This window comes from Chinchilla lanigera, unplaced genomic scaffold, assembly GCF_000276665.1.
Source record: "Chinchilla lanigera isolate Chin_1 unplaced genomic scaffold, ChiLan1.0 scaffold00110, whole genome shotgun sequence".
NCBI lineage: Eukaryota > Metazoa > Chordata > Mammalia > Rodentia > Chinchillidae > Chinchilla > Chinchilla lanigera.
Genome location: NW_004955511.1, coordinates 5482495 through 5497854, shown reverse-complemented (window position 1 = coordinate 5497854; position 15360 = coordinate 5482495). Strand labels below are relative to the sequence as shown.

The window sequence follows — 15360 nt, the reverse complement described above, 5'->3', positions numbered from 1 at the left end:
TCACCATCACCATCACCATCACCATCACCATCAAAACTGTTTCCTTCTTTCCCACGGGGAAATGAAGCTGAAGGACCACTGGACTGTACAGCAGGTGGCCATCAGGTGGTTTTCCTGCTCTGGGGTCCTACATAGTGGACTGCAGCCTGACTTGTACCAAGCCCACCAAGCCCAAACCCACCGAGGAGCACATTTTGTAACAAGCAGCTGGGTTTCAGCCAAACACAATCAGGCGGGCGTCAGCCCATCACAAGCAGCCCACCGACCAGACTGTGCCCAAATAAAGCAGGCCACATCCACATGGCAGATGCGCCACTGTAGTCACGTGATCTCTCCACTCTGCCTCCTGGGGTCAGAGTTCACTGCGTGTGCATGTTGCCAGGCCAGGCTCTCTGAGTCTCCCTGGGTCTGAGTGCTGGCAGACTCATGGGTCATTCTGTGCCCAATAAACTGTGTTAGTTTTAATTTGCTTAAAGTTTTTCTTAAGCAACAAACATGTGCCTATCTATGTATCTATCTATCCATCCATCTAATATCCATTCATCCACTCACTCTTCCATCCATCCACCCACCCACTCATCCATCCATCCATCCATCCATCCACCCACCCACCCACTCATCCATCCATCCATCCATCCATCCACCCACCCACCCACTCATCCATCCATCTACCCACCCACTCATTCATCCATCTGTCCATCCCTCCACCCACCCACTCATCCATCCATCTGTCCATCCATCCATCCACCCACTCATCCATCCACCCACCCACACACCCACTCATCCATCCATTCGTCCAACCATCCATCTATCCATCCCTCCACCCACTCACTCATGCATGCATCCATCCATCCATCCGTCCATCCGTCCACCCTTTTATTCCCCTCCAGAGGCTGCTCTCGAGGCCACCTGAGACGGGAAAGGACCTTGCAGCCGTCTGTCATGGACTGTGCCTGTACAGGAGCTGGCTCTCCCTGCCACATCACCTCCACCCCTCCTCCCTGGCCATCACACTCCAGCCGTGTCAACCTCCTGTGTTCCCTTGAACGGGACCTGCTGTTCCCACCTCTGAGCTCCCTGTCCCTGGAGACTCTGCCTCAGCTCCCTGACATCCTGGCTGGCTCCCACCTCACTCCCAGGCTTCGGCGTTGGCACTACCTCCTTGGGGAGAACTTTGCGTCCGCCCTTGCTGGTGTGTCATCAGTCTCAGCCCTGTCACCCGCTCTGTGGTCCTCCTGGCTGTGGGTGCACCCCTGTGATCCCCAGGGAAGGGGGCTCTGCCTGGACATGGCTGAGGCTTCCCTAGGCATCTGCCCGCCATCGGCTCCCTCCTCTGTCCCCTCCCTGACCAGTGCCGATGCTTGGGGTCATAGGATGCTAGTCTCACCCCTAAAGCTTTGGGCTCTCCTGTCAGGAACGTCTCCATGGGACGCGGGTCGGGTGGCTGGGTGGTCCGGGGCGCCTGTGTCCCCAGCGGAGGCTCCTCGAACTGCATGACCCCTGGGGGCTGGCACAGGGAGGTAGGCAGGATGGCTGGAGGTGGGCGGAGGCCGCTGGCATTGCTGGGTGGGATGACGACAAAGACCCCATTGCTGGCGGGAGGTGTGGACATCGTGCAAGGAGTGCCTGGGACACCGAGGCTGGGGAGACAGGGTGGTCACACATCTGCACCCACTTGTCACTGTGCAGACAACGGCCGGCCTGTCTCTGCTTGGAGTCCCTGATCACACTGGGGAAGCCGAGTCTCGGAGGAAGTCGTCCGGGCCAGGGCTCGTGGCTTGTCACCGTGGAGACTTGATCTAGTCTCTTTCACCCCAGAGACCGGGGCTCAACCTCTGCTACTATATGACGCGGGAGGGCCCTCTTCCCGTTCCCCATCTCCTCTCCTCCTCTTTCCTTCCTTTCTCTCTCTGTCTCCCTAGTGCTGGGATCAAGTGCAGAGCCTCCGAGCTAGACCAGCGCTCTGCCCTTGAGCCACACCCCCAGGCCGAGAGGAACCCGGCGTACTTAACCTCCCCCTGCCCAGAGAAGGTAAGTGGTTCCCCAGAGTGCACAGCGAGGACCAGGCAAAGCTTCCCCGTCCCCTCCTGCACCCTCTGCTCCCCGAGACCAGGACCCAGCCTGTGTGTCCTGTCAGAGAGGGGCTGAGCCCTTTGTCTGGCGGCATCTGACCTGTCCTGGTGCGGGTCTCGTACAAGGGGTGCCTTGGGCCCTCAGCTGGGGAACAGAGAGGCTCCCACAGGTTGTGGGAGAGGAGAGGGTGCCACGGAGGGCCCGGGAACCACAGGGCAGGACCCTGAGTGTCCCGAACACTGTTCCTTGGGAGGACTTGTGTCTTATTTTAGGTGTGATTGAAAAAAGTATGGTGAATGCGCAAACAAATAAAAATATTACAGCAAAAGGCACATCACCATGACCCCTCGAAATCCTTGCCCTCACTTCAGACACTCCTCCCACCCTCCGAGTGCTGTCCGCAGCAGCTCCAGAAGTCTTTCCCGAGGGTCTTTAGGTGCAATTTTGTGGCCGCTTCAGTGTCCTGAACTGATTCAAAACGTTGACCTTTCATGGTCATTTTGACTTGGGGAAGAGCTGGAGGTGTCCGGGGCCAGGTCTGAGCAGGAAGGTGGATGAGGACACGGCGTCTTGCTTTTCACACTGCCTTTTCATCAGGGGGCGCTCGGCAGCAGCGGCCACCCTAGTTTTGATCATGCCTTGTGAAGACACAGGAGGGAGGGCGTGCATAATTAGCAGCCTCTCTCCTGGGCCAGGGCGAGAACCTGCTGGGTCAGAGACCTCCTGATCTTCAGGAGAGAGAAAACACCTCCCGAAATAGGCTCCGGCCGACAGGCGGGTGTGAAAGTGTCACAGCGCTCGGGGGCGCTCGGGGGCCTGGCGGAGCCCTCTCCAGCCGGCTCACCGGGGCCTGCCCGCCTGGCAAGAGGACGCCTCGCTCTTACTGCCACCCACTGGCACGCCACGGCGCCAGCCCTTACCGCAGCTGGGGTGCTGGACGGCAGTGCGGAGGGCGGGACAGCTGCGGGCCTCAGGGCTGCCGTGTTTGTCATAGGGGTAAGGCTCGAGCCTCAGCCCGCGTGCCGCGGCGCACCTGTAACCCTAGCGCTGAGGGAGGCTGAGGCAGGACGACGGAAAGCGAGCCCAGCCCGGTGACAGCAATTAGGGAGACAATGTAGTCTCAAAATTAAGAAAAGGCCTGGAGGTGCGTGAGTGCGAAGCTGTGTGTTCCATCAGTCCTTCACACCGACCAAAGGGAAAAAAAAAAGTAAACAAGCTGAAGTCTGGGCTGAAAACAGGCTTTCACCCCTCCCCGCGGGTGTGCGAGGCTCTGAGCGGGGCTGCGGGGAGGTCCGGACCAGCCTGGGTGGAGGCGGCGGGGGCCTCCGTCCCGCGGCCGCGCCCTGTGCTGAGCGGGGGAGGGAGGCGCAGCACAGGGGCCCCGGGCGGGGGTCCACCGGCCCAGGAGAGCCCTGCAGCGGGGGTCCCCCTCTGTGTCCCAGTTCTCTGTTCCGGGCAGGGGCGGGGCCGCGGGAGGGGGAGGGGCGGCTGCCAAACCCCTTCCTCCCCACTGTGCCTCGGTCGGGGCATCCGTGGCACAGGGCGGACTCCAGCTCCAGAGGGGCCGCCCTGAGGACAGCACTGCCCGGGGGCCCTGGCAGCGTTCATAAGGACCTCGCGAGTCCACCCTGCCCCCTTCACAGCAGAGGAAGCTGAGCCCCGCACGGCAGGGCCCTGGAGGAGCAGATTTGCCGGTAGCCAAGCCTAGGGGTCACCTGGCAAGCGTCTGCCGCACCCTGCAAGCTGGTGGCTGCTCTGGGCCTCAGTTTCCCCACCTGTCATATGGGCATCTGTGGAGTGGGAGGGTGTGAGTGCTCCAGGTCCCAGGGATACTGGCCACTGCATCCCCATGGGCATCCGAGCCCCTGGCCAGCAAGGGTCATTGCCAGGGACTTGCCCCTGTCCAGAGTCTGACCCATGGGACGGGGTGTCCTTGCTAGATGGTGGCAGACAGGGACATCCCCGCCCCACGCACGGGGCTGGGCGTGGCCTCTGCTGGGGATGGAAGTTCCCCTGCCGTGGCAGGGACGCCCCCTCCCCTCCCGTCCCTGTCTCCTTCCTTTCAAGCCACAGAGGGGCCAAACAGCATTTGCCCGAAGCTGCCTCTGATTCTGGCTGAGGATGGCCGCAGGGTCTTTCTGTCCACTGCGGGGCCCCCTGGGTGGGGGAGTGAGGCTGTATCCCCGGAGCAGCCAGGTTTGGGGTCGCTGGGGGCAGTCTGTCCTCTCAGGCAGTTCCAGGCAGAGGGTGAGGTCGCTCCGTCACCCACCCCTGCCCCAGGCCTCAGCTGGGGCCCCACCCGTCCTGCCCCTCAGTGCCAGTGGGGGCTGAGACCTGGGCCCGACCCTCCTCTCGGGGCATCCCCTTCCCGGGGGCCCAGGGCTGCCCCTCAGGGGCTGCGGTACTCACCCGGAGCTGCTGTGGCCCTGTTAGCCGCCTCTGCACGGAGCTCACACGTTCTCCTCCTGCTCTCGGGCTCAGGAGCCGCTGTGCTGCTGAGCTCCGCCACCTCCCCGCCGAGGGTCACAGCTCCCCAGCTCCGAGGCCCTGGGGAGTAGTGAGCTCAGTGTCTACTCCACCGTGGGGCCTCCCAGCGTGGGGGCTGGAGCTGGGTGGGACCCGCGCTGGCTCCATCCCCCGCCGACGTGAAGCTCCGGGAGGGGCCGGCCAGCTCCTCTGCGCTGCTTACACAAGGCCCGCAGTCCCTGGCCTCAGGGGTGGAGCACAGGTGGGGGTGAGTGTGCACACGTGTGTGTGCACACTTAGTGGTATTCGGGTGGTGGGAGCAGAATTTGCACACCAGCTCTGGGTTCTGGTTCTCACCGAAGCAGCCTCTGTGCCCCAGTGCAGGGTTGGCACCACCCAGGTTCCCCCATGTGCCCTGGCTGGCTGTTGGTGAATTCAGGTACAAGCAGGGACCCCGCCCTGTGCCTCTGTGGGTCCACTCCACTTGTGGCCGGGTCAGATGGTGTTCCCAGACCCGGGACCTGGCTGCTGGGACTTCCTCGGCCGCCTGCCCACTGCTCTTGCTGACAGGAGACTCAGGAGAACTCTGAGGACTCTGAGGACCTGACTTCGAGCTGACCCCTAGCCCCACACAGATGCCTGGGGAAGTCTGCCCTGCCCACCCTGGGGGAGACCAGAACACGCCAGGGAACCAGAAACCTTTTCTTTCCGGGTGCTTTTGTGGCCACAGCTAAGCAAAGTGAGCCCTTCTTCCTGGTGGTCTCTCTCTCTCTCCTTTTTTTTTTTCTTTCTGGTACCGGGAATCGAACTCACGACCTCACACTTGCCAGGCAGGCGCTGTGCCACTAAGCCAAATCCCCAGCCCCCTTTTTTGTTTGTTTTTGAGACAGGGTTTCCCTATGCAGTTCAGGCTGGCCTTGAACTCGCTTTGTAGCCCAGGCTGGCCTTGAACTTGCAGTGATCCTCCTGCCTCAGCCTCCTGGGTACTGGGATCACAAGCGAGTGCCACCATGCCTGGCATGTTCCTGCTGGTCTCATCTGCCATGTCAGCAACCCTGCAAACCGAGGACCAAATGGCAGAGCCCGGGCTTAGAAAACAGACTCCAGGGGGAGGCGCCGGGGCCCCAAGGCCTGTGAGCTGAGGACCCAGAGCCTCTCCGACCTTCTCAGCCTTCCATCTCTGCTCCCCTTCCTGCTCTTCGCAGTTCCCTGCTCTGCCTAAGGATAGATAGAGCCTCCTAAAGTCCACGACATCAGCCGGACACATGTCACCGGCCCGGGCACCACCCCTGGCCTCCAGCTGGCCTCGACGCTTCCACCTCAGCCAGCATAAATTACTGCTGAGGGGACAACCTCCGCTCCTCCTCACTCTCTCCGAACCTGCCGCCCCCCCAACGGGCAGCCCCAGGCCCCACTTCTCTCTGACTGTTGTGCAGAGGAGCATCTGGCCTCTTGAAGACATCCTTTGGGAGACCCAGAGTCTGAAGTTTGAACGTCTTTTCTCCTGGTAACTTGTCTACGGTCACTGATTGCAACGCATGATCACATCGGAGGCTGAGGTCTAGGAGTGAGGAGCAAAGGATAAATACATTAAACAGCAAAGTAAAAGATAGATGGTAGGAAATGGGGGGGGAGATCATTTGCAAGTGGGAAGGGGATGGAGAGAGGGAGGGGAGGGAGGGGAGGGACCTAGAAAGCATCCAGGTGCCTTGGGACAAGTAGCGCCCCGCCACGCACATGATCATTCTGCACTCCAAAGGTGCACTAATGCAAAATTAGAGAAGGGGAGTAAGGAGCAGAGGGACAGACGGACGGGCCGGGGGCCGCGCCCCGGCTCAGCCCCTCGCTCCCACCTGTGAGCTTCAGCCAGCCCTGGACTTGACGCCCTGCTGATGTGGGTGTGCAGGCGAGCAGCCCTCGGAGTGAGCCCTTTGCTCGTCTTTCCTCTTGGGGTTGCTGGTTCCTCCTTGTTACCGCTTCCAGGGTTCAGAGCAATAGGCCCGCCCTAGCCAAAGTTGATCAGAGCTTCATTTATTAAGAAAGCAAATTGGGAGGAGAGGAGTTTCCCTCCACTGCAGAGGTGTTGAGGCTGGTGTGCGGGTTTCTCTTCTTGAGGGTGGGGTTTGCTTCTATCAGGGCTGTAGTTTTCTCGTGGACTGCAACACACATGTGGAGTTGCACGGTACGTAGTGTTTTGGGGTTGGCTCTTTCACTCGTGGTGACGCCCCTGAGCACCGGACGGTTGAGTGTGTTGAAGGAAACCTGAATGTGCCTCTTTGGCCTACAAGCTGCCTTGAGCTAAAGGCAGTTAGGAAGAGTGTTTTGCACCTTTGCTCTCCCTGTCCTTCCCACGGGAAAGGCAGGCTGTGAATCCTGCTCTTGGGGAGGTCCCCGAGTTGTGAGCCCGGGCTACAGAGGAGACACCGCTTTCTGCAGGACAGGGTCTGGGGTTTGGAGAGCAGAGATAGGGAGGATACACCTGTCCCACCCGCAGAATAAGTCTGAAGTTTCACCGACTGCGGAGACAGAATTTCAAGAATGCATCAGTAAGAGGCACAGGAATTTACAAGTACGCACTCATTTTCCTTACGTGAATTGTGACGGTATTTCTTTAACATCCTAAGCTACTCTGAGCACCTTTCTCCTTTTAGTTGACACCATAGGCTTAGACCCAGTCAGAGTCATAAGAGGGAGAGAGAGAAGGGCAGTAGATGGGACCTTTGTTCATTACTTTTTCTGTATTATAAAATGCTTTTGAAACGGCAAGCCACGTTTCCTTGAGCAGTGAAGCCCCTTGCTTCCGTATTTGCCGTATTTGCTGAGATATGCGGAGCTGGCTGTATAGAAGCAAATGTTCCTTAATTGGCCAAAAGGATGTGACTGAGTGGTGGAGACCACTATGAAGCGGCTCTGAGCAGGATTTTGTACTGTCCAATTGGCTTTCCGTGTTTCCTTGGGAGTTGTCCGAAGCTTAGGCTCCTTGTCTAAAGATGGGCAGCTGACTCATAGTAAATAAATCTCTATGGGTCACTGGTCGCCGCTGAGGGCTGTATTGGCCTGTGAAGCTGTCACGCCAGAAGGACAAGGAGACTGCTGCTGAGGACGTCTGGCTCCAACCCCAATTAACTACAAGGAGACAGCAGCCGCAGGCCCCACACTCCTACAATAAATACCAACCTAAAGATAAGGTGTTTCTCCTGATTGACATAATTTACTACTTGGGAAAATTCTCCCAAGGTCCTGCGAGATTTTCTTGAGTATCCTCTCCCTTTGTTTGAAAACTTAATAAATATGTGCCGCCCAGAGCAGTCTTTGGCTAACTCAGAGAATACCGAAGCTGGAAGAGAGTTAGTCCCCCCTGGGGCCCTAAAATTATCTCCATTGTCTGCATTTATTTAAGCCTTCGCCGTCCACGTCCACTGTTTTGGGAGACTGCAGGCTTCATCAGCCTGCTGTAACTTAGGGTTATTTAACTCGGTTTTCGGTAACTGAGTCCGGCCAAGGTGCTGGTGAGTCTCAGCAGTAACAAAGTGGCGACTTGCAGGCGAGAATAGCCCCCTAACACCACGGATGGCTGGAATGGGGGCTTGAGCAGGAGCCTGTGAGATTCCAGGGCTAAGACGTGAGAGGACATCTCAGCTGAGGACAGGGGACTCAGATAGCGTTACACCTTCCTGGCAGTAAAGGAGCCAGCTTTGTGTATATCAAGTTATCCCTGTGTCGCTTACTGGAGGCCTTTGTGCCTGGCACAGAATTGATCTGGTTGTCATTACAGCCCATCCCTGCAAAGTTTCTCTTCCCTAGTGCTCTGCTGTGGCCCTCACCCGCTCCTTGATTGATACCCATGAAAGCTATGAGCTGTGGATTTGGGGCCCTCTGTTCCACAGAGAATAGTGGGTTACCCAGAGACCCTCAATCGTAGAACTTTCTCTCTCTGTCTTTGTCTTGCATCTGTGTGTCATATTGCCGGGTGGGTTAGACTGATTCCCCGTGTGGGTTTCGGTAACATGCATTGGATCCGGCCTCTAGGTTCTCCCACTGATAGCGTGAAAACAGGTCCCTCCAAGGGCCGCTACACTACTGTCCCAGGAACCAGCCCCAGCACAGGCTGCCCCCAGCCAGCAGAGCACTGCCTTTATGTTTCCCTGCCTTGGTTACAAAAACGGGGTTGGAGCCACTCAGGGAGGAAGGGAACTCCGCGGGCAGCGTGGTGTGGTAGAAGGACAGCTGGGCTGTGTGTCAGGAGCTGGGATTCAGTTTTGTGTCCACGACCCAGTGAGTGTGTTTCTGAGAGGGCTCCGTTGGAGCCTCAGTTTCCTCATCTGTGAAATGGGCTGAGAATATCTATCTCCATGTGGCAGTTAATCTCCACTGTGTCAACTTGATTGGCATTGGGCTTCACCCTGAGGATGAGTGTAGCAGCATTCTGGGTGTGTCGAGGTGGGTCACAGAGGCCTGGCCGTGGGTGTAAGGTGTGTTTGGTCTCTGTTGCCTTCCTCTCGGCAGCTGTTTCTCTGCTCTAAGCACCTTTCCTCTGCCACACTCTTCTGCCGTGACATTGTTCCTTGGAGCCCGCTGACCTTGGACTGAGCCCTCTGAGATGGTGAGCCACATTCAACCTCTTCTCCTCTAAGTGGAGGGTGTTGGGCACTGTGTCCCAGAGGCGGGCAAGAGGATTAAAGCCGTGTGGCTGGGGATCAGTACCCACGCTCGGTGGAGTACAGGTGCCAGGCACACGCCATGCCAGCTGTCCACTGCCCTTTCCCCCTAACTCCCAACCGCAGACTCCTCGATTACGACGGCCATGGGAGCCCATTCTAGGGCACACACCTCAGAACGCTCACGGGCCCTCTGGAGACTGTGGCAGGAGTGCTTACATGTGTTGGAGTAGAAGACCGAACATATCACATCAGTGCTCCCCACGTATCTACCAGGTGTATTATTTGCTAAATGAGGGAGTGGTTGCAAAGAGATGATTGGCTGCAGATATTTGTGTTTCCAGGGATCAAGGGCAGAAAGCACAGGGCTGCGGCACACAGCTGAGCGTGGGAGTCATAGCTACACGGGGGCACAGGACTAGGGGACCTCGCTGTCACAGTCCCCTCAACTTCCGTCTTCTCCTTGGTAGAGGGCCGCAGGACTGACCGGCTGAACGGAAGCACGAGGTCCAGGATGCAAGCGGTGCGAGTGCTGTTGGATATCTGGACGGGGAGGGCTCCATTCGGTCCCAGTGAGAGACGCTCGTAGAACCCTTAGCTCTGTTCAGGTGCCCGCTGGGGCTCAGTAGTCCTGCCTCCTGTGGTCATGTCGCCTGTGATGTCTTCCACGGTCATTTTCGAAGTCCTAGGAGAACAGCCAGATGCAGGATGCCACGGCATGGGCAGTGCAGACCCCGCAGGGTTCCTCCGGCCTGTGGCCAGGGACAGAGGGACATCGCGCCACCCACCTGAGACCTCGCGTACTCACAGTGTTCCCTCTGGCTCCTAAAGCCTGACGTCCCCCTACGCACAAGGCAACTGCGACAGATATTAATCCTCCCGAAAGCAGTGCGAGAATACGCAGGACTTCTCTCTGAAAGTGGAATGAAGGCTCAGGACGTGAGGTCTGCTCCAGAATCCAGACGCCTGGGCTGCAGGTGGGCTCCATGCTGGGTCATGCCCCTGGCTTCCCCAGGACCCCAGCTCCTCTTGGCCTCGTGGGGAGAGCCTCTCCTGGCTTGATGTGACCTCAGAGTCGGGGACAGGACCTGCTCTCGCACACCCATGCTCCCCCAGGGCAAGAAGAGGGCTTGTTCAGGTAAATACCCGGCCGGCCCTGGATGCCCGGGGTAGGGGGCTGGGGAGTCACACGGAGGGAGAGAGGGAGACTGCTCTGTGTGGGAAGGTGGGGCGGGGTGTGGATGGCACCCCGTCCAGAGACAGAGTGCACTGCGAGAGGACAAAGCGGCCCTGAGAGCCCTGGGAGCTGGCGTCTGGGCAGAGGCTCCTTGGTGCCCCTGGGGCGGGGTCAGGACTCAAGGCTGCACCCAAGGACCAGTCCTCAGTGCTGTGCAGTGTGCTGACTCCGATGTCAACCCCGGCCCTCGCTGTGAGTGAGCAGAAAGCTGGCTGCGGGGACAGCCCCGGGCTGTGGCATGCTCTTTTATGGGGGAGGCATTGGCACTGTCCCTGTGGTTTGGGAAAAGTCGGTGACTCGATGTCCCCCCGAGTGGGTTCCACAGGGACCCGGGGAGCAGCGTGTAGGAGGCCCCTGCGCCTGTGACCCTCAGGAGCACCTCGCAGCAGTGCAGTGTCCAGTTTGAGGGGGACCCATCGTCCTGCGCGGGGCCAAGGCACGGCCTCCCCTCCCACACGCGCTCCACGATGCAAGGCCGTAAATATGACTTAGAGGCCGCGGCGGTCAGCCAGGAAGGGCCCCGGGGGGATGAGAGCCTGTCCCAGGCGCCCCGTGCTGGTTCAGTGCCTTTTACGCTGTGGCGTTGGTGGCCACAGGCCCTGAGAGCACCCTCCTCCTATCTCTCAGCTCTTCCTCTGCCCTCTGCGTCAGCACGGCTCGGGACACCTCCGTTGTTCTGGTGGTGAACACACGCAAGCACACACCCACGCTCTCCCAGTGAGGGCGATCACGGGGGCGGGGAGGGCATGTTCATAGCCGAGTGGGAAGAGCTAAAAATCCAGTGAAGTGAAAGCATAAGCAGCAGCGCAGCCCGGGTGTGGAGCGCGTCTTTGGTGGGAAGGATCTCCGCGCTGTAACCTCCCGCCGCCCACGGCTGTTTCCGAACGGCGTTCCCGCTGTCCTGTCCTCCTGGGCGCCCGAGGACCAAGGTTTCAAAGTGGGGCTTGGGGACAGCGTCTTTCTGAGACCAGTCCTGGGCAGACCTGCGGCGAGGGGCCACGTGGTGGGGCGCGTACAGCTCATACATGCTGTCTGTGCTCAGGGCCTGGCCTTGCTGCTGGGTTTGTCTCCCCGAGCCCCTCCCAGCCTCCCGTGCAGCTCCAGCTCCTCGCGCCTCACAGCCTGGCTCCCCACGGCTCACCCTGGTGACAGGGTGCTGCCCTGCGGGTTCTCTACAGCAGGAAAGCCCAGTGTGCTAGAGGGTGGAGGCCCGCGGGTGAGGGAGCGTTGGAAGGGGGCTGGGGAGATTTGGGGAGAAGAAAGGGGAGAAGGAGAGAGGGAGACAGAGAGACACAGAGAGACAGAGACAGACGGAGACAGACACCAGGCAGGCGGGCATGGGGCCGGGTGAGGCGGGGGCAGGGCATGGCTGGGGCCAGGGAGCAGAGCAGGAGCAGAGCCGGCGTTTGCAGGAGCAAGGCTGGAGGTGCGGTGGTCAGCGCAGGCTCACTGGAGTCCGGGAGGGACGGGGAGGCGACCGGGCAGGAGATGACGCGTTCAGGACTTGCCCCGGGAAGAAGAGCCTAGCGTGGGGCTGACAGCACACACCGGAGCAAGCGGGGATTTGTGTGCAAGCCTCTGAGGTGAAGCGGGACGCAGGCGTGTCTGCTGGTAGAAAAGCTCCCCAAGGAGGAGCCCGGAGGGCAGAGGGACAGAGGGGCGGAGCACCGGGCGGGGAAGGCTCAGGTGACTCGGGGCGGGGCTGAGCCTGGAGCCGCGGGGCGAAGGCTCAGGGGCGCCTTAGAGTGAGACCAGGTCCTTCCTCCCTTCCCCGCCACCCACCTGTCACCGAGCCCTGTGGACCCAGGAAGCAGCCAGTGTTCTGCAACGCACCGCTGCTGCCCATGAAAACGGACGCTGGTGGAAAGGGAGAATTTCCCTGTGATTTCTAAAGAACCAAAGCTGGTGCTTCGCTGTCCAGGGCAGCCCAGTGACGTATCCCGCAATGGCTGTGGACCTACTGTGGGTTTCCTGTAGGAATCCAGAGGCACGTACGCGCCGGGGATATAGCTCAACAGCACAAGCGCCTGTCTGGCCAGCGCAAGGTCCTGAGTTTGATTCCTGGTACCAAAAAAAAAAAAAAAAAAAGAGAAAAGAGAGGCACTTACTATCAACATTCTGAAGCTGCAGCTTGCAGGCATCCACTGGTCTTCTGCCTGGCTTTATAGATTAGTAAAAGAGATCCTCTTGTGAGTATAGCAGTGCAAAATGCAAAATGCAAAAAAAAGAAAAAGTAGGCTTCCTATAAGTAAAAGTGCAGTTTGTGAACTGTGGGAAACTAAGCCAGCAGCGCAGAATGGGCACAGGGAATTGTCCAAGGCCAGTATTTATGAGGCAGAAGTGAAAGCAGAAGCAACTGTGTGACTGGCTCAACTCAGGAGATCGGATCCCCGTGTTTGAGGGCGAGGGTGATTGGCCGAGGCTCAGTTGCACTTTCCTCTAACAGAAGCCTTTGGAGGAGATGACCCACTTTCAGTTTCTGCTTATGATTCCGGTTTTGGTAGGGTTTAGGGCACTTCCTGTAATTGGTTTTGCTTAGTCAAGAATTATGCAGGCTCAGTTTATTTTGTTATTTTTAAATTATTATTATTTTTTAAAATCTTTTTTTAGACAGGCTCTAATTGTGTAGCTCCAGCTGGCCTCAAACTCACTACATAGCCCAAGCTGAGCTCGAACTTGCAGCAGTGCTCCTGCCTCAGCCTCCAGAGTTCTGGAATTACAGATGTGCGCTACCACGCCCGGCTCAGTTAATTTTAATTCTGTTCCACTCATGAGATCCCTGTATTTTCACTTTTAGCTTTATTGTTCTTTGCTCGATTCTATTATGCATTAACAGGGAATGGAGCACACACACACACACACACACACACACACACACACAGACACAAGACACACACAGTCTGAGAACCAATGTGTTATCAGTTAGCCTAACACATGTTAATGGAGCAAGAAAAATAATTCCACTGGGCATCCAAAATGCACCCCAAGCCTCTGTCCTTACTGAGAAGGGGCTGCTGTGAGCCCCTGTGGAGCCCCCGTTGCCCAGCATGAGCACGGAGGCTGTGGAACCGAGCAGGCCTGGCGTGGGAAACCCTGCCAGCCTCAGGCGTCCACCTCATGTCCCTCTACCAGGACTGGCTGCGGTTTGGGACTGCCCAGGAAGTAGGGGACAGCCAGGTGCGAGTGGGGGAGCTGTGGATTCGGGAACAGTGAGGGGTTCTGGCCTCTGCCCTCGCCCCTCCCCCTGGTGGCCCTGTGTCTGGGCAAGCCCTGGCCGGCCGGCAGAGGCTGCTTCTGGCTGTGTCCCTGCTGGCTGATGTCTCCATCTGTGCCTAGCCGCGCGGCCACAGGGCTCCAGGGCTGCTCAGATTTCAGTGCCATTGCTGGGGGGCAGCCTGGAGAGGCGAGGGCCGGCGGAGGAGTGGTTCTGGGGAAGTGAACGGGCCCACAGGGGCGTTTCCCCAGGTGCTGAGGGGGCCCAGCCGGGGAGGCATTCAGAGGCTGGGACCAAGAGGCAGGCACGGGACAGGACAGGGGCTCCGCCCACCCGCCCCGTGGCGACTGCAGATTGCAGCAGGGCAGAGCAGCGTTCCTCTCATGAACCTGCAGCTTGGTCAGCACCTGCGCTCTCCGGTGACCTCGGGCACAGGGCACCAGGGCAGCAGGGTGGAGGGGTTCGAAGTTGCGGGGGAAGGTAGGGAGAAGGGGAGCCGGGCTGAGGCTGAGTTCCTGGGCCCGCAGAGAGCGTGGTGTGGGGGCTGGGAGAAGCAGCCAGAGGAAGGGTTGGGGCGGGGCAGACCGGCTGCCGCCAGAGCCCCAGCTGTGGCCCGCACTGCTGGCTCCTTCCAGGGAATTCAGGTGCCAGCACCCCACTTCCGGGAGGTGCGCAGGAAATGCCTGCACAGCAGGAGTTGTCCCATCCCCTCTCGCCATCGTTCACAGCTGTGTGGGTGGCCTGGGGCTTCCTCTGCGGGTCGGGAGTGAAATCTCCAGGAGTCGTCCAATCAGCGGTGGCATCTAACATGCCACAGGTCACAGGGGCGGGGACAGGAGGTCATGCGGGGCAGCACCGTCTGGCTGTGTCTTTGAGAGGAACTTAGAGGCTGGACCTGTGGCCCAGGAGAAGAGCACCTTCTGTGTTCTGTGAGGGAAACAAGCACAGGACCTCCTTGCAGCCTGTGGGGCGAAGGGGATCTGGCCCCCTGGGCGTGCAGCTCAGACCTCCTTCCGCGGGAACGGACTGCTGGATGCCAGGGGCAGCTCCCGGACCACAGCGTGTGAATTCCCTTCTGTGTGAGAAGCCGCAGACACCCTCCGCTCCCTTGCGGTTAGCCCTGTCCTCCGGAATGCCCGGGCGGCACTGCGGCTGTAAGGTTTTGTCACTGGAAGCCGCCGTGCACCCGTGCGGGCTTCCGATCACTCTGCTGGGCGACACTGTGCCCTGTGGCTTCCAACCCCCGCCCCTGTGTTGGCGTCTGTGTACACCCCAGGGCAGTGCCACTGAGTGTGGCCCGGCCCCTTCCCGTGTTTTATATTGTTTAAGAGAAAAATCTATGAGAACACGTTTGCAGTATGTAATGCTTCTGTTCATCTGGGGGAGCAGACGTTTTAATTCTTGTACCCTCCTCCCCCTCGCTCCCTTCCGCCCAGCCCTCTGCTCTGGATGCCTGTCCCTGTGGCGAAGCTCTGCCTCCCTGGGTCCTGCGTACAGCTTACACTGTGCTGCTTTCTTGCGGTGGGCACCCCCTCCACCGTGCTGAAATCTCCCTCAGGGGTTTGTTCTCCCTCACACCAGTGCGGGTCCCTCGGCTGCAAGCTCTCCTGCATGGAAGGAAGCACCTCGGCGCCCCGCTGTGCTTGGGCGTGGCTGGAGGGTCCCTCAAGGATGGAGGAGGCCTAGGTCGAGGTCCCCAAGGCGGGCAGAGA

At 59.2% G+C, this 15360-nt stretch overlaps 1 protein-coding gene across 5 annotated transcripts in view; it reads right to left on the bottom strand.

The window, feature by feature from the left end:
• Ms4a15 (membrane-spanning 4-domains, subfamily A, member 15) overlaps positions 1-12854 on the bottom strand; it is a 17548-nt gene extending 4694 nt beyond the window's left edge. The window contains exons 1-3 of one of the 5 annotated variants that reach the window (XM_013506508.1): positions 12543-12854; positions 4483-4620; positions 1388-3863 (exon numbers count right to left, since the gene is read on the bottom strand). In XM_013506508.1, the coding sequence (XP_013361962.1) occupies positions 1388-1612 (225 nt within the window). In that variant the 5' untranslated portion in view covers positions 1613-3863; positions 4483-4620; positions 12543-12854. Of the gene's footprint in view, positions 1-1387; positions 3864-4482; positions 4621-9452; positions 9883-9985; positions 10111-12542 lie in introns of those variants that run through there. The other 4 variants (XM_013506509.1, XM_005408112.2, XR_001231715.1 and 1 more) reach the window with 4 other exon arrangements.
• Positions 12855-15360: the final 2506 nt, after the last annotated feature.